This window comes from Haliotis rubra, unplaced genomic scaffold (genome assembly GCF_003918875.1).
Source record: "Haliotis rubra isolate DU_JTF1 unplaced genomic scaffold, ASM391887v1 Scf995, whole genome shotgun sequence".
In the NCBI taxonomy this organism is placed as follows: domain Eukaryota; kingdom Metazoa; phylum Mollusca; class Gastropoda; order Lepetellida; family Haliotidae; genus Haliotis; species Haliotis rubra.
In genome coordinates this window covers 291,998-309,991 of record NW_025767740.1, presented here as the reverse complement: position 1 = coordinate 309,991, position 17,994 = coordinate 291,998, and the positions used below count along the sequence as shown (strand labels likewise).

At 37.3% G+C, this 17,994-nt stretch overlaps 3 protein-coding genes across 22 annotated transcripts in view; 1 reads left to right on the top strand and 2 right to left on the bottom strand.

The window, feature by feature from the left end:
• Positions 1 to 693: 693 nt before the first annotated feature.
• LOC124265787 (protein RD3-like) lies at positions 694 to 7,249 on the bottom strand. 20 transcript variants are annotated; one of them, XM_046700603.1, is made up of 7 exons: positions 7,140 to 7,249; positions 2,166 to 6,459; positions 1,943 to 2,093; positions 1,822 to 1,886; positions 1,674 to 1,716; positions 1,464 to 1,600; positions 694 to 1,216 (listed from the first exon to the last, which is right to left on the bottom strand). In XM_046700603.1, exon 2 carries the CDS (start codon positions 6,391 to 6,393, stop codon positions 5,794 to 5,796), a length of 600 nt encoding a protein of 199 aa, XP_046556559.1. In that variant the 5' UTR covers positions 6,394 to 6,459; positions 7,140 to 7,249; the 3' UTR covers positions 694 to 1,216; positions 1,464 to 1,600; positions 1,674 to 1,716; positions 1,822 to 1,886; positions 1,943 to 2,093; positions 2,166 to 5,793. The 20 variants fall into 20 exon arrangements, 13 of the variants coding, with proteins under 13 accessions (XP_046556559.1, XP_046556562.1, XP_046556563.1 ...); XM_046700606.1 differs by having other exon boundaries at positions 1,500 to 1,600; XM_046700601.1 differs by lacking the exon at positions 694 to 1,216 and adding an exon at positions 1,260 to 1,432.
• Positions 7,250 to 7,403: 154 nt separating this feature from the next.
• LOC124265786 (protein BRICK1-like) lies at positions 7,404 to 13,010 on the top strand. The gene is made up of 3 exons (XM_046700600.1): positions 7,404 to 7,548; positions 8,882 to 8,964; positions 11,246 to 13,010. Exons 1-3 carry the CDS (start codon positions 7,425 to 7,427, stop codon positions 11,270 to 11,272), a joined length of 234 nt encoding a protein of 77 aa, XP_046556556.1. The 5' UTR covers positions 7,404 to 7,424; the 3' UTR covers positions 11,273 to 13,010.
• Positions 13,011 to 15,070: 2,060 nt separating this feature from the next.
• LOC124265785 overlaps positions 15,071 to 17,994 on the bottom strand; it is a 123,100-nt gene continuing 120,176 nt past the window's right edge. The window contains 1 exon segment of the mRNA XM_046700599.1: positions 15,071 to 17,902. Within this exon segment, the coding sequence (XP_046556555.1) occupies positions 17,529 to 17,902 (374 nt within the window). The 3' untranslated portion in view covers positions 15,071 to 17,528.

The window sequence follows — 17,994 nt, the reverse complement described above, 5'->3', positions numbered from 1 at the left end:
GAAAAGGATAGTGGCATCTTACAAGCATTGGGTTCTGAGGCCCATTCTAATTTGGAACTTTCCTAGAAACCTATGCTGGGCTAAACAAGATTCAAACACACATTCGCAGGATTCTGCCACCCAAATGTCTTTCTGCACTGTGAAATGTGGGACCTTAGACCGTGGGCTACTGAGGCCCTTCCAAGGAGAGAGAGCATCTCAATCTGTACATTTGGAAGAAGTATATCATTATTTTACACTGCACAATTTCTACCAATCGCTAGAGATCATAAATGTGGCTCAGTATATTGATAACTGGATATGCCACTGGTGCAGTTATGTCTAAATAATATCTGATAAGCTTCAAAATATATGAAATGCAAAAGACACACTGATTTGGGGCTGTGAGTGAGCGAGTCCTCATGACAAGCATGTAGTATGAAACTACCTCCACCCTTAGCTTCAGCAACCCTATTCTATCATAGTACTGTCTGTAGGTAGTGATGGAGTTTTAATGCCACTTTAAACAGTATTCCTGTCATATCATGGCTTCAAACCTTACTGTGGAAGGAATCTCTTCAGTGATGCTGATATCAGACATTTACAACATGGGTGAACCCCAGGTCCAACCACATGGTGCAGACAAGCATAGAACTATAAGCATGGACCTTAGAAAAATGGACAGACTTGACAACAAATAATAGGACACAGTCATAAAAGAAACATCTTTATTGAGGAAATCCATACTGATTACAATGACTGAGGGTAAATGTATCTTTTGAACTGGCAATGAATACCTACTACCAATTTCATTGGTGACAGCAAGGCAAATATCACATTTTGTCATGGCAAACATGTCAAGTAACAGAACATAGACAAAACCTATTGGCATATCCTTATTAGAAAAGAGTTTATCAGTTTCCACTTTACATTAAAACAATTTGATATGAAGTTTGACTTGAAGTAAGCACAATCCTTCAGTCATTATTATTTTTCAAAACGTGGGCCAAAAATATCTGAAAGTGTGTGAACTGAATGATGACACTGAATGATGCAACTTCCATTGTTCTGCAAACGTTATTTCATTTCAAGGAATTCCCAAATGATTACAGATTATTGTACATTCTTGATTGTTATCCATGTGTGTGAAAATGGTTTAAGTCACTACAAATAAAGAATACAATGGACAAGTACTTTAGACCTGCAATTCATCATACCATGGCCAAGTACCTGAGACCTGCAATTTATCATACCATGGCCAAGTGCCTTAGCCATGCAATCTATCACACCATGGCCAAGTGCCTTAGACCTGCAATTTATCATACCATGGCCATGTACCTTAGACCTGCAATTTATCATACCATGGCCAAGTGCCTTAGACCTGCAATTTATCATACCATGGCCAAGTATCTCATACCTGCAACTTTTCATACCATGGCCAAGTACCTCAGACCTGCAATTCATCATACCATGACCAAGTACACCTGCAATTTATCATACCATGGCCAAGTGCCTTAGACCTGCAATTTATCATACCATGGCCAAGTACCTTAGACCTGCAATTTATCATACCATGGCCAAGTACCTCAGACCTGCAATTTATCATACCATGGCCAAGTACCTTAGACATGCAATCTTATCATACCATGGCCAAGTGCCTTAGACCTGCAATTTATCATACCATGGCCAAGTACCTGAGACCTGCAATTTATCATACCATGGCCAAGTACCTCAGACCTGCAATTTATCATACCATTGACCAAGTACCTCAGACCTGCACTTCATCATACCATGACAAAGTACCTTATGCAATTTATCATACCATGGCCAAGTACCTCAGACCTGCAATTTATCATACCATGGCCAAGTACCTCAGACCTGCAATTTATCATACCATGGCCAAGTACCTGCATACCATGACCAAGACCTGCATGGCCAAGCACCTCATACCATGGCCAAGTACCTCAGACCTGCAATTTATCATACCATGGCCAAGTACCACAGACCTGCAATTTATCATACCATGGCCAAGTACCTCTGACCTGCAATTTATCATACCATGGCCAAGTACCTCAGACCTGCAATTTATCATACCATGGCCAAGTGCCTCAGACCTGCAATTTATCATACCATGGCCAAGTAACTTAGACCTGCACTTCATCATACCATGGCCAAGAGCCTCAGACCTGCAATTCACCTTATGGTCAAGTCCCTTCAACCTGCAATTCAGATTGTGTTTACTCGGAAGGAAAAACAATTAGTATTGGTTACAAAAACAATGCATGCATATATCAAGCTTATGTGGTTTCTATTGGCAAGCAAAATATTGTATAAATAGACAAAATATATTACAGAATAACTTGGGAAACGTATTGAACATACTAGGGATTAGTGAAAAGAAAAATATAGGACAAAAATATAAATGCAAATTGTTTAAAGAAAACATAATTTACAAGTAAACATACAAACAATATTGTAAACCAAGCAACACTGATCTGGCAAATGGAGGGAATAATCAATTGATAAACTTTGTAAATACAAAATGGTAGAATTGTAAAGCAGGAATGATTTACATCAAATCAAAATCACAAAATATTGACTATTCATATCGACTTCCTATGTTGCATACACATGATAAAAGCTGATGCATGTAATGCCTTTGATGTTATTCAAAAAGATTCAGAAAAGTGCAGTCCACCAAAATACATGTATATGACATGTTTAACCACTGTGAACATAACAAGTGAATATGTCAGATATCGAATCAACATAGTTCAAAGGGAGCTTTGAGCTTCTCCCACAAAAAGGCAACGATCACATAGCTCATGCCCTACCATGTACATGTAAGACAACAAAAAAGAAGACTTTTTAAAATTATTTTTGCTCATTATGATTGGCCATTCTTAAATAGAATAATAGTTTTACTGATAAAACAAACAAAACAAAACAATCCTCAGAAATACTTGTACGACAAACAGATTATGTTTTAGAGAGAACTGATCTGAAATACTGACACAGATCCTGAAATGAAACTGTTTATTGCAGGATTTGAGCCCTGAAATTCTTCATTTCTAACTAATAGTTTTCATACTCTTTGTTGACAATGCCTTTAAGAAGTAGGAAGAACAAATGTTTTGTCTTGATAGAATACATGAAGCAATCTACATATCATACTCCACTTGACATAAACAGTGTATATGAACTAAACTGTTGATCAGTACCAGCTTGTAGTTGTACTGCTATGATATGACAAATACAACATGTAGAGTATCATGTATTGTATTATATTACTATCTGGGATTTGTTTAGCTCTTCAGCTTTATGAACATCTCTAGGGAAACTATTACTACATCATGTCCATGATGTAACCATGGCTACATAACAAGAATATTAACATCAATAACATACATGTTGTAACAGACACATCGAGTTGCATACTTAAGTACTCAAGATGTGTCAAGTACTACACCATCTACATTTATCAAACCCAAGTCATCACTTATCAAAACATGTAAAACATATTGTTTTACATTTGTACTATATCACTGAAAGAACAACCATTTGATATTCTACGAACCCACAATTTTCCCACGACAAAAATACTATTCCAGAAAATAGTGGTAACAAATCATTTTGCCTCAAATTTCTAAAAATATATATAATTGTATACTGAACGTCTTGAACAAAATTGGCTTGCGTCCACAACATATTGTTCGAATCTTTCTCTTAGAGAAAATATATGGTAAGTGACAAACACAACATGAATCCAACAAATATCCACCACTCCACCAACCTCAGAATAATAAATACTAGGTCCCTCACCATGCTGACATGACTAAGGATGCTACAGATACTATCACATTTTCTTTACAGTTATGATTTATATTAAATATATTCACTAGCCATTGGATGCATGAACGATTATTGCACATTCTAAGGTGATTTTGATAATGACATCATAGATAAGCCTATTAAGGCTGATGAAAAAACAGTGACATTATCTTAAGTAATGTACATGGTGATACCTAACTACAAGTATTTTGAGACCCGTGAAGATCTGAGAACTGGTCTTGAACACTCCACTCCAAGAGATAACAAACAGGATTGTGTGGTCTGGGTCCCTGACTTGGATGATGTATGTATCCTAAATGCGTAGATCTATGCTCATAGTGTTAATCATTGGAATGTCCAGTAAAAACATGCTATTTACAGACTGTTGTCATATAGCTGGAATATTACTGAGTGTGAAGCTGAACAACAAATATTATGAATGACAGGAAGAGCAAATATAATCCAGCCTAATATTTGCTAAATGCTGAAAATATTCAAAATAAGGTTATCACCTTGAAATCGGGACTTAGACGACTGGAAGCAGAATTTCCCGTCATTTGATACAGTTACATGTTTAATTATTGTTACATGTTTAATTATTATCTATTATGTCTGTATTTATAGATGTCTCATGTGAACAAAATCTTCCAGTTGATCTAGCCGTCAGAAATCGAAGGCAGAATTGGCTTGGGCAAATAGGCATTCCTAGCAAATTTGACAGAAAATGTTTAAAACATCACTTTGCTTTCTGATTAACATATGTCAATGTCAATATCTTGGCTAATATAAAACCTAATTACATAGAAACATGGTCTCAGGTTCACTGAAGGCACAAATTGAAATGTCTGAAAAATGGCATAGATAAGTGTTATATACTGTAGGTACTCTTAAACCTTTCATCTTGAACATGAACTCTTGACAATGACCCTTTGATTTAATCCTAAATTCTAAATACTGTCTGGATCATACATCTCGAAACCTAGGTTTGTCATGATTTACGATATCAATGAAGTTTGGGTACAGATGGTATCATAATCATCAGTTTGGGAGATTGTGATACAATATTTTAAACAGACAGTTACCTAGCAAAACGGAAGAAGTAAGAGAAACCATCTTATTCTTAAGCATGGCAGAACACAAATACTTGGTAATAGACAATGACAGAGGATACATCCACTATTACATTTCTTGAATACTAATGTTTATTCATTACACATATTCTTCATAATGTTTACATGATACACATGTCATGGCATCACATGAAGTTGAACTGTTGATATTTTTCCAATCTTAACATGACTGATCATGCCAACGACACAAGAATGCCATTCAGATAATTTAAGTTTTTCTATATAAAATTTTCATAAATCATTCTCCAGTACCATTACTAAAACTGAAATACAGAGGACACCTCAGATGGATATCAACCAATGTCATAAAAACTTAACTGTTTTGAAAGCCTTTTTGTTCTGTGTGACACTTGATGAGAAGGTTAATTAACATATATCTTAACTTTCTGTTGCCCTTTGAATTTGTAAGATGCATATTGAGGATTTTACTGAGTCTACCAACATGGTAATAACAGTTCGAACTTAAATACTACACAATCTTAACAAAACACAAGGTTGAAGTTGGCTTGTCTGGTTCATCATCTTTTCATGATGTCTTTCAAAACTTTTGGCACTATGAAAGAACCTTCCTTCATTCCTTATTGAAAAAATAAGAACATATTGTAATTTCTATTTGATCCAGGAGACAACTGTTCAATACTTTCATATACTACTTATAGTAAATAAGAAACATATTTGTACATGCCTAAACAAAATGCTCAAAAACAACTGTGTAGACATATAGCTGTATCATTTGAAACAAATAACATGAAAGATCATGATAAATATATTTGGCAAATGGACAAAATACATATTGATCTCTTGAGCAAGGCATATGACTGGAGTGTTGTTTAAAAAGGTTTGATTCAGGAAATCAGAATCTCATTGTACATGTTGTAGATCTCTCCACACTAAAGTCAGGCATGCTCATAGCACGCGTTTCTCTGGGAACACCTTCTTGCATTTCGACATCCTCAATCCCAGAACTGGGGGCAACTTTGGGATTTGGTCGTAGTTTAAGACTTGTGAGACTCATAGTCCTTTTTGTAACCCATTCAGAGAGGGTTTCCTCCCTCGGTCGTTGTTCAATGACTTGTAGAACGCACGATCTCATCACACCTGGCAGCTCCCGAACAGGTCGTTCACGAAGCACAGCATCTCGAAACAGTGAGATGATTTTACCACATTCAGTAGACGACACCTTGTAGCATAGTTCCTCCAGCTCCAAACGTTCAAGCTGAGGTACTTCATAAGTTTTCGGTGTAACACTGACTAGCCAAGAGTAATCCACTCCTGTTGTACGGCGTTTATCTTCATCCTCCTTATCTCGATTCCTTTTATCAATATCACGTATATGAAACTCCAGCTCTGACAGGAGAGAATCTGCAACCATCACATGCTCATCTTTTTCAGGTGGTTTGTATGTGTCTGTGGAGAGCCAGCGTCTGTTCCAGAGAGACTTGAAAGCCATCATATATGTTTTACTGCTACAAATTCAGCAATGTGAAAACCATTCACATATTAAAGTCTCTTTTTCTCTCTGTAATTCAACAGAAATATCATAGAGGCATCTAAATCATCATATACACTGCAGAGAACATAAACAACAACATGTAAAACATGACAATTTCAGTTAGTTTAAAATCAATGAGAATGAATTGTATCGTGTTCAGAATCCAACAGCCATGGGTAGAATTGAGGTAACCTACCTGAACAAATTCATAAATATGTATTTTCTAATAGATCTACCACTGAGCCAGTATATATTTTCTAATTTTTATGTACCACAGCAAATATAATCCTAACCAAATCCTCTATCCCCATCCAGACAAGGACATAACTGATCTTATACACGAGACATCACATTAAAGGTGTACATGTCGGAAAAAATATTCATATGCTAGAAATATAGCTTCATACATTTATGAACTACTCTGATACTGAACATGTTACTAATCCATTAAACTGGTTCATTGAGTTCGTTCTCTGATACGGCATCCCCTTGCAGTAAACAATTAAATGGAAGCTTTTGTGTGCCGAACAACGACTCACTAATATTAGCTACCAAGTCGATCATGGCTATTAGAGTCTTCGATAGACCAAAACGATTCATCCACAACTTCGTGTTGTTGACACTTGTCAGTAATAGAGGAAATACGCCAGAATCAAAAGTTTACAAACTAAATCTCGAATATAAAATTACGGAAAATAAGGAATTACCTGAACTGGATATAATAGGATACCGAAATCACCTTTCCCCCACACAATAGATCTCACCTAAGACACAAGGCAGGTTCTTCCTTGAGTAAGTTGGTTAGAAGCAGACGCGTTTTCCGTGTAGAGACACCTTATATTTGATTGGTTAATCATGTTTACTGCAACCAATCACCGATGGTTTGAGCAAAAACACCCATCGCCTTAGTAGCTGCCTTTTGATTGGTTCATATATTATCTTCACCCAATTGGAGTCATTGATACAATACTTAGCATAGGAAACCAGGAAACATGGCGACTCACCATCAACCAGCTCCTCATCAAAGGCCAATTCAACAAGACTGGGCTAACAGAGAATACATAGAAGTGATAACCTGTAGCATCAAGAAAATATCTGATTTCTTGAATTCATTTGGTGAGCCAGTTTGTATCTACCAAAAGCATGCTCTTGACTTCGTGTGGGTCCTTGACACTTGACGCTGTTTTGACAATTACACATCCTGAAAAGACTTATGTCAACATGGTCAACAATGCTTGATGACAAATGATCGGGTCACAAATCAATGAAACTATTGAAACATTATCACATTGGTTGAGAACCTATACATTCTACTGCTTTCATAGTTTTGACACAAGGGACGCGTTTTTGAGTCAAGCTGCTGCCCAAGTAGAAGCAAATTTGATTTTTAACTACAGTGTAATATAAGTCTATTATTTGTTACTGTGGACACTGTATATGAGCTAACATACTTAGCAAGCTGACAGTACTTAGTAGCTTGTTTTCACGCATGGAACTACTGCAGTGTAGACAGGGTTAATGTATATTTGCATTTTTCAGAGTTTCAACAGTTGGGTGACATTATCATGTTGCTAGGTGTGTGTGTGTGTGTGTGCGTGCGTGTGTGTGCACACACACAACAAAAATGCTTACAATAAAATGCCAGATTATTTTGGTCCCAGGGACTTTCTGTGTTTTTTTTAGTCGAAATGCGTATAGCAATCAACGTTTATAAAAAAAATAAAATTGATACTGCCTTTCATTTTTTATAACCATAGTTTACTCTTCAAGGTTGTGAAATTGAATCCAAACCAAGGATATGATAGAGCACTGTACTTGTACTTTTTCATTGTAATGATTGTACTGATTTAGTTTTTTATAAGAACATTATGTGTATTTATCAGCTGTTAAGATCATGATAATGCTCGAGTTTTAGAATGAGCATGTCATAGTCATATACAACGAAAAAAGTGAATCAGTGACTGAATATCAGACGTATTGTCAAGATTAATCATATTATGAAGGGACTGGAGTAATCCAAGTAGTTACGGTATTCACTATACAGTATGTCATGCTGAACACTGCTGAAGGCTTTGGCTTTGATTCTTTTCAAAGTGTAAGGTCCATCATTTTGTTCATTGTTAGTGCATGTTTCCATGATGTTTGAATATTTTTAAAAATGGCCCAAAACGCCTAGCCATTCACGCATTCATCACTGGTAAAACGTCTATAATTATCTTAACTTAGGGGGCATGGATAGATAATTAGCTTGTGTGTATTTAAAGGTTTCAGAAACCTGCATCACATTTGGCTATCTCCCTCATTAGACTTACACACTTTGATTTTGTCATGATTATGGAAATACTATTCAAATAGGCCATACTGCTCATTTCTTGCCTCATCCCCTATGTCTTATATACTCCACTGATGTGTACTATAATTGAGCATTCTGTGATCCTTCATGTTTCAGACATGTCATGCCGTTCAAGACTTGCCACTCTAAATGAGAAGCTGTCAGAATTAGAGCGAAGGGTGGAGTACATTGAAGCGAGGGTAAATACATCTTCTGATGCTTATTAAAGAAATTCATGTGTTAATCATTTTAATGTTACCATGGAAATCTGTTTGGACAGTTTCACTGTTTAATGCAGTGCTTAAGCATACTGAGTTATTGATTAATAGATTGTCTTTAAGTTGAAAAGGATACATTGCAGAAATACCACAGATTCTGATCTGCTATCAAAGTGTTATATACTAGCCACATAAAGAAACTGTGCATTGTCAAAGTATTATCCCAGTTGATAAGTACGATAACAATGTCAAAGGTACATATATACTTTTATGGAGGGATCATGAGACCATAACAAGTCGGGAGAATTTCAATTGAAAAGTCAATCACAATGACGTACGAGTCCACAAGCGGGACAGGGGTCAAACGACCATGTCACAAGCATAATAATGGGTATGTCCACCATCGGCATTGAGAACAGCAGTGCATCGACGATCCATAGAGCCTATCAAACGTGCAAGGAAGGCTTGTGGGATGTCACGCCAGATTATCTCAAGTTCTGTTGCAAGGTCAAGGACGTTATCTGGCGGATGAGGAAGACGGCGTAGAAGTCGATCCATCTCGTCCCAAACATGCTCTATCGGGGAGAGATCCGGTGAATTTGCAGGCCAAGGCAGTAAGTCAACATTGTGGTGTTGCAAAAAATCCATATCAACCCTTGCCGTATGAGGGCGGGCATTGTCCTGTTGGAAGAAAAGGAATTGCCATAGGTCGAAGAATCTGATCCCTGTAGCCCACACCAGTTAAGTTGCCCTGAACAATCACCAAAGGAGTTCTTTGGTGTGCTGTTATTCCACCCCAAATCATCACGGAACCACCACCAAAGCGATTCCTCTCCAAGACACAGACCTGTGCATAACGTTCTCCCACGTTTATAGGCACGTTGACGTCCATCACTATGGGAAATGTTAAACCTGGACTCATCTGTAAAAACAATATTTCTCCACCAAAACAAGGGTCTGCGGACAGGATTTCGGCACCACATTCGGCAAACTTGTCGATGACGTTGTGTCAGGATAGGCCGTATGGCGGGACGTCGTGGTCTGATCCTGTGATGACGTAAACGTTGTCGAACTGTGTTGGGGTGGATACGGCAAAGTCCTGGGATGGTTCGGGCAGTCATCACTGCAGTCTGAAACCTGTGGCAAAGATGGGTCACCCATATCCATATGTCCTTTCTTGGCGTTGTTACACGTGGACTTCCAGAACGTGGCTGATCGAAGACGTCATTTGTGTTCTGGTAGCGTCTCGCCAGTGCAGAAATGGTGTTCCGGTGGCAGTGGAAATGTGCAGCGACTTGTCGTTGAGACATTACCCCACGGACCATCCCAATGGCCTCATGATGCTGTGCAGACGTGAGCCTTGGCATGCTATGCGTTTCAATAGCCGTTTAATTTTTTGAACGATCGCAAGGGCAGGGGTTGAGCTTTCCAAAGTGACAGTATTGTGTGGCATTCATTTGCTCTGTTTCTCTTTCCCGGAATGCACGTGCAACAACGTATTGCACGTCTCAAGGATGAACCCAATGACGTCACGGAATGTGGCATGTGCATGCATGTTGGATACATGTCACTAATCTCTGAGTTTAAATCCTTATGTGCCTACACAGGTTTGATAAATTTAGATTTTAAATTTTTTTATGCACAGTTTCTTTATGTGCCTAGTATACATATGATACAACTATTAAACATTTCCATACACTAGAGATTTGATGTAATTCAATGACTTGCTTTCCCATGTTTACATGGTTTGCTTTAGCAGGTTTAGATGCCATGTCTGAAATTTGATGGTCCCAAATTCAACTTCAATGTTAGAAATAGAGTTGACTTAAATGTTGTACTGTTATCAGTGACCACTGGACTCTTACCACCGAGTATGCTTGTCAGCTGTAAGGTTATTGAGTTCTCTAAAGCTAAATAATAAAGCTGATAGTTTAACATGTTTCATTTCTGAATTAGCCCATTGTTCCACCGCCTTTTCTCTTCTCGCTTCTACAATCAAACAGTGTTATTTCGAAGTGGCTGGTATCAGTGAGTTGATAAGCAGATATACACAATCATTATCATCGTCATTCCATTAGTACAGGAAGGCATCATCTAGCCAGAATAGTGCTGAGTGTGACAAGAAATGTGAGGGGATAGTTTTAATGTTTTGTGAAAAGCTTGTATTTTTGTTATTCGAAAATCTAAATGTTTTTCGTACACAGCTTGAATTTCAAATATGTTATTATGGTTATCTTTTAAAAGAAATATATATTTGTTTCAGATTACGAAAGGAGAGACTCTATCATGATCCCATCAGTGAATCATCAATGGCTTTTCACGTGTACAGTTTCATTGTTGATCTGTTAACTGTTTTTCAGAATTGAAACCTTCAAACCCAAGACTGTGTAGCAGGTTTCAAGACACCTGTTGCATCTGTAGTCCCTAGCAACTACTGCTTGAAGCAGAATGGGTTCCTGTTCAAAATCTACATCTCTCTGAAATAGATTCAGTGTTACCGTGTCATAATGACAGCCAGTACTTTTCGATTGAGACTATGATACCTATTTGGCTAAGTGAGTGTAATGACTTTAAGATTTCAGAATCAAGGGTGGGGTTGGGTTGGGGAAGTATGTCTCCTTGATACTGAATGGAGACCTGAAACAATTGTTTATACTGTATGATTGTAGTCATACCTGTGCAGATTTAAAGTAATAAACATTGATACAAACATTGTCATGCTAAATATTTTAGACTTTTTGTGGTGTTCTCCAAACCATTTTATATTTTTATTCCATTTTGTACTTAAGATTTAATGGGTTTTATGGATTGTTCTTTGGGTAGTTTGAAAATAAATTTGGATGGAAATAATAATTGCACCATCAGGTGTTGTGTCCATGTTTCAAAGAGCCACTGACAGTATCACCATACTGTAGTGGTCAGCTTGTGCAACTGTCAATCATGTAGTGCTTTTTATCTAATTATTGCGGGTATTATTAAGGTAATCAGTTGGAGCAGTTACTGGTGGAGATTTTACTCAATAAGGAAAACATTGATGTGTCTGATGGTGGTGTAAGATTTTATTCCAATGATAGAAAATTCAGTACTGTGTACTGAGACTGAAATGATACAATAGATGGAGGTGCTGTAATATTAATTTCAAATACAATTGTATAGTGTATCTTTATATAAATAGTTTTAAGTATCTGAATAGGAGTTTCTTTGAATCGGCACTGACTGAAATTTGTTCTTACCACATAAATCTTTCAATGGTGTCAACATGAACATTTGATTTCACGAAACTATTTGGGAAAATTAATCACCTATTTTTTCATTATAATAATGGACCTAATTAAAAGTGTTTTTCTAATTTGTATTCAGATAATATAGAACCTTGTCGTTTCTGTCTGAGATCATGGTAGAATAAGAAACTTTGCAGTATTACTTGAAGACAGAAAATACAAATGATTTGGTAAAGAATAAAATCCTTGGTAAAATGGTAGATGTAGAAACTAGCTTGAAAGAAGTCAGTATCTCATTAGTGTAATTTACACAAGTCATAAAGATATTTCCAAACACTGTACTTTATATTGAAATTATAACCCATTGTCCGACGTCCGAGTCCAGTGTTTTTTTCTGTCGGGCAAGCAAATTTGTATATCACACTGTACCGTTGTCCAGTTGACTTTCCAATGTTAATTATGCTGTTTATTTTTAAAAATCAGCAAGAAAACGGTTGGTATAGTGGAAAAATAATAAGGGCATGTGACTTTACATGTGCCACTATACCGGAGTACACTACCAGTTATTTGCACCCCTGTGGTTAATCAAATTGTGGTTAAAGTGTTTGCTTGTCATGACGAAGGTCCAAGTTCAATTCCAACGTAGACTCATGTGAAGCCCATTTTCAGAGGCCCCAGCTGTGAATTAGCTTTGATATTTGCTGAAAGCAGCATTAAACCATAATCACTCAAACTTCAGGTAGCAATTATGCATGCTTGTAAGATATTTATTTATATTCTCTGATGTAGAAATAAACATTTTCTCCATATATGATGTGTCGTAATTTATTACCTAAGCCACTCACGACTTAAAATATGGTCAAAGGGAGAGAACTTCTTCGGTTGCAGGAATGGAATATCATCATACTAAAGCACTAGTGTATAATATTGACAGCAGTGCATTTAAAAAGTAAGTTTAGCAAAAATCAACGATGAAGCATGTTTTTATTTGATCCAGGGTTATGTGGTCAAAGGGAGATAATCAGTTTACAAGAATTACATTGAGAGTCTTTTGTTCACTGATCATGCTTTCGCCCATGCTCTAGCTGCAGCTACAACTATTCTGTTCAGCTTAGAGGGCTGATATTCCATGTGATGAACATTCACTTCTCTGGGGTTGGACGGGGTTAACATTGAGTAACAGTCTATCATTACACTGCTATACTGAGTCTAACAAACCCTAGTAGAAGGTCGCATCAGCTAACCTTTTGGACTGACCAATCAGAAAAAGGCTTACCAAATCGCGAAAGTTAACATTTGCACATACCGTTTGATCCTTTACCTCAAAAACTCAAACGATTCCGAATGCTATTTTCCTCACGATCGATTCCGAATGATACACATGGAGAGACGCAATGAGTAAAACAGTTGCTGAAAATAGCGTTTTTGTCAATATTCAAGGATGTCATCTTGTGAAAGTATAAGCTTATAGTAACCATGTCATTAGAAACCCCTAGGCGTATATACTGCAGGTCAGAATCAGATATATGTGTTTTATGCGGACTTTTGTTGGTTGATAGATCAGTGTCAGCGACCAGGGAAGAAAAAATCCAAAAACCGTTTTGTAAGTCCTGCCGAACCCCAACAAGTAGTCGTTGTCTGATTGAATAAACTGATTGATTGGAAATCCGTTAGCTGCCTTTTCTACTAGGGTCTTGCATTTGATTGGAAGGTCATAGGTAGCTCAAAGGTTAGCTGGGATATGTCCCAGTCTTGACCTTCTACTAGGAAAAGACTTTGTTGTCTAAGACTCTCAGTATTATTTGTTATACATACTGTCTAACAAACCCTAAAGGTCATCAGCTAACCTTTTGACTGTTTTGTTGGACTCAGTATAGCAGTGTAACAAATAATATTGAGCCTAAGTTTATTTAAATGTTGTAGAAGTCCTCCTAAAATCTCCCACATGTGATGGAGTCGGCTGTTTTTTTGGTGTACATATTCTTCCAAACCTGTGAAGATGGGGTTAGAATTGATCTTCAGCAACCCATGCATGTCGTAAGAGGCGACTGAGATTGGAAGGTCAGGCTCACTGATTTAGTTGACACGTCATCGTATCTATTTGTGTACATTTGTGCTCATTCTGTTGATCACAGGATTGTCTGGTGCAGACTCGATTATTTACAGATAGCTGGAATATTGCTGAGTGTAACGTTAAACAACAAACATTCTTCAATTATTATTATTCCTTAGTCCTGTTACGATTCATTCACATATTCAGTGAATCTAACTGTATCACTTCATAAATTCAATTCATTATTCACTAGAATCAAATATTTACTAATATTTTGAAGCCAGTGTTTTTACTTGGAACTAGTTTGTTGTCAAGTGATATACGCGGAATTGAAAATATCCAAGCCACTTGGTATTGTAACATGTGTTAATTTGCCAAGGCCCCTTACAGCACCGTCATTTGACTAGTTGCATTGTTGACAGTGTATTGCTTGTTTTTGCTTTACAGAAAATATCATTTGTGGGTAAATGTTTCAACTTAAGCAATTACATGACATTATGTTAATTTCATGATATTAAACTTAATGTATTCAGGACAAATTACTCATTGACGTCATATTTCTATATATTTGTAAAACATATCGTATTGGCCTCATAGTGTACTTGTTGCAGCCCTACTATTCATCTCTGCAATTTCATGTTATGGATGTTCGCTGCACCTTTCTCGTACTAGTGACCAGGGTCCACTTGCACAAAGTGATCTTAGCTCCTTGACAAACTAAGTCTATGTTACAGTATGTGTATGTGCGGCTGCTTGTACTAGCCAGACTGAAGCACAGTATGGGAGTTACCATCAGAAGAAAACAAAACATACATACAACTGCAAGATTTTATTCAACAACTTTATACTCAGCTTAATACATGATAAATGGTAGTTATTCTGTTAGGTGACATTCTAGGGGGCCCTGTGTGTTATATACATCACAACACCACAGAAACAACGGGTATCGGACGCATGTCACTCCAGCAATCAATCAAACAATGTTACAGTTATGGAAGTATATTTGCACATTTCAGATTCCAAATCAAATAGAAATATACAGTGTCTACACTATGATACAAAAATAATATGATATACAGTTATCTTGAAAGCAATGTGCCATTAAGCATGTTACTGTGGATACACACATGGATTCAGCTTATTTGGCAGGATGAAATCATATGATTAATGAAGTGAAAACTCATCACAGAATCAGGATCTTAGATACTTGTATATTCATAAAATGAGTACAGCAGGTGATATCCTGTAAACATTTTTCAAAATCAGCAACTGACACCTTTCTGCATCAAAGATGCCATATTCCATACAATCAGCTGTAGTTAACACACATCACTCAGCAATAGACATGAAATGGACGAAGAACTGAAAAGGGTGACCCTCCTCTTGTTTGAGACAAGCATTGTAATCTACATGTATGCTTCATGTTTTGATTATAGCCACTGTCAGGCTTGGCGTTATATGTCGAGAGTTGAATATATAACTATATCACAGCAGTTAACAAACCAACTATCGTTCTCACTGGTTGTGGAATACAAGCTATCTACCTCAATACAGCTCACTAGTATTAAAGATATGATTGTTAAACATAACAAAGGTGATAAGTCAGTCTACAAAGATTAATGTCAATGAACTGTTTGATACACCCTAGCAAAGGCATAATGCTATTGTATCTGTGTATCAGTGTATGAAATACGGCCCGTCCGACAGCCCGAGACTGACTAAATTTCTGACATATGGTCTAAATTTACAGCTAGCCAGGCCGATGGTCTGGTAAAAAGTTTAGATAACATGTTTCATACATCGGAGTAAATCCACCATATCATTATGACATAAAATCTATTTTCAGGACATCAAATTATTCATTGTAACTAACAACTGAGTTATTTTCATCGGATTGTCTGGTTAAATCCATTTTGGGCTGGTAACATTTTGAAGTTACTCACCCTGATGTCTGGCTGCGATTTTGGCTTATTTCATACACTGCTGTGTATGTTTAGCTTCAATAAAAACCTTTCAGTTCAGGCAGCACATACTTGTGGAGAAATGGTCACGTTGTGTATGTATTACATCCTTATGTAGTTCAAATCAGATCAATGAAACTGGTGTTCTGAGAGGAGGGATGTGAGGTAGATTGAACTAACACTAAACATTCTAGTATTGTGTGTGTCATGTAAATATTGAGAAACAATTTGTGTTTACAAATATGTGTGCTAGCTCTTGGCATAAGGAGACCATTAATGATACTTGCAGTAGTGGCCTCTCAACATTCAGAATATATATTTACAATATACAGCTGGTAAAACAGTATCACAGACAAAATGTAATAAATCTTAAATATAAATAAATATCACAGATAGTTGTATCAAGGTAATGAAAGATTCTTTGCATCATTTAAAAACAACTGGATATGTCCAAATCATGAAATGGTTTTGATAATTGGGAAATTCAAACAATAGTTTCCAAAATATAGGCTAGTATTATTTTGGCATCTGGTTATGATTTCTGATTTTTCTAAAACTCAGGGATAGCAATTTTCTGCTGATCGGTGGATTTCCGCCAATTTTTTTCAAACATCATTTCTGTGAATCATCTGAGTCTTGAATCCCACTGAACCCCCCCCCATTCGATGACACAATATTAAGTTCTCAACTGAAAATAGGGTTCCTGTTGCCATCCCTGAAAGCTGTTTCCAACCAAAAGCAATTATATTTTGCATAGAACATCTAACAAATTCTCCTGATGTCAAACAGACATCTGGTGGTATTTCATTATTGAAAAGAAATCATTAAACTGACACAGTACCATTGTTCTCACTATCATTTGCCGGAGTCATTGTACCGGTGATAATTACAATGTGACCGGTATATGTGTACAAAACCCCTCGATTGTCTTGACAATGGTATGATTCACAATTGTTATCAGAATCTTAGCTCCACCTGCAGGCTCAGCAGTTACTTGCATCAAATCCTTTCACGGCAAATCATGGCAAAATTAGCTCTAGAACAAAATCTGATGTGAAAACATTTGATTCTATTGGCACAGGTCATTCTCCAAATGCTGCCTTAAAATTAAAGACCACACTTGGTATATGCAAAATAAATATATTTGCAATTCCAAGAACATAATTCTGGTCCAGATCTTTTCTTGACGACACTACTGAAATGGTATCAGTCATGAACATGCATAGATCTTCATATGCAGTTAAGCACATTCTCTGGTTTCAAAGTCAGTAGTCACTGCATAATTAGCTTGAGAAGACCTCATGGACAGGTCTATACATAATGGTTGAGTCTGTTAGCGCTGACTGGCCTGTTCCGTGTCCTGTAAGATCGGGGTGATGTTGGGCGGAGACGGTCGAGGTAAGGACTGTTCTGTAACTGAGGGGGGGATACAGAAGCCGAGGCTGAGAACGGCCGATTGTTGACGCTGATTCGTGTCTTCTTCCTCTTGGGCGACTGCTTCCTGCGTAGAAACACCCTGTCTGTACCTGCTGCATTGTTGGCATACCCGTTGTGTGGGAGGTACTTCAGCTCGTGGGATGGGCTGTGTTTAGACCCCGGGACTGGGAGGGGCGTGTCCTCCTTCAACATGATGCTCACACTCTTTGGTGAACCATGGCGACTGTTCTCATTGGAGAAAAGAAGTCCTGAAATGAGGAAAAGGTAGCTGGTAAGTGAAAGCATTTGTTGGGATACTTCAAGGTCTTCTTTCAGGTGGCTTGTTGAGTCAAACATGGTT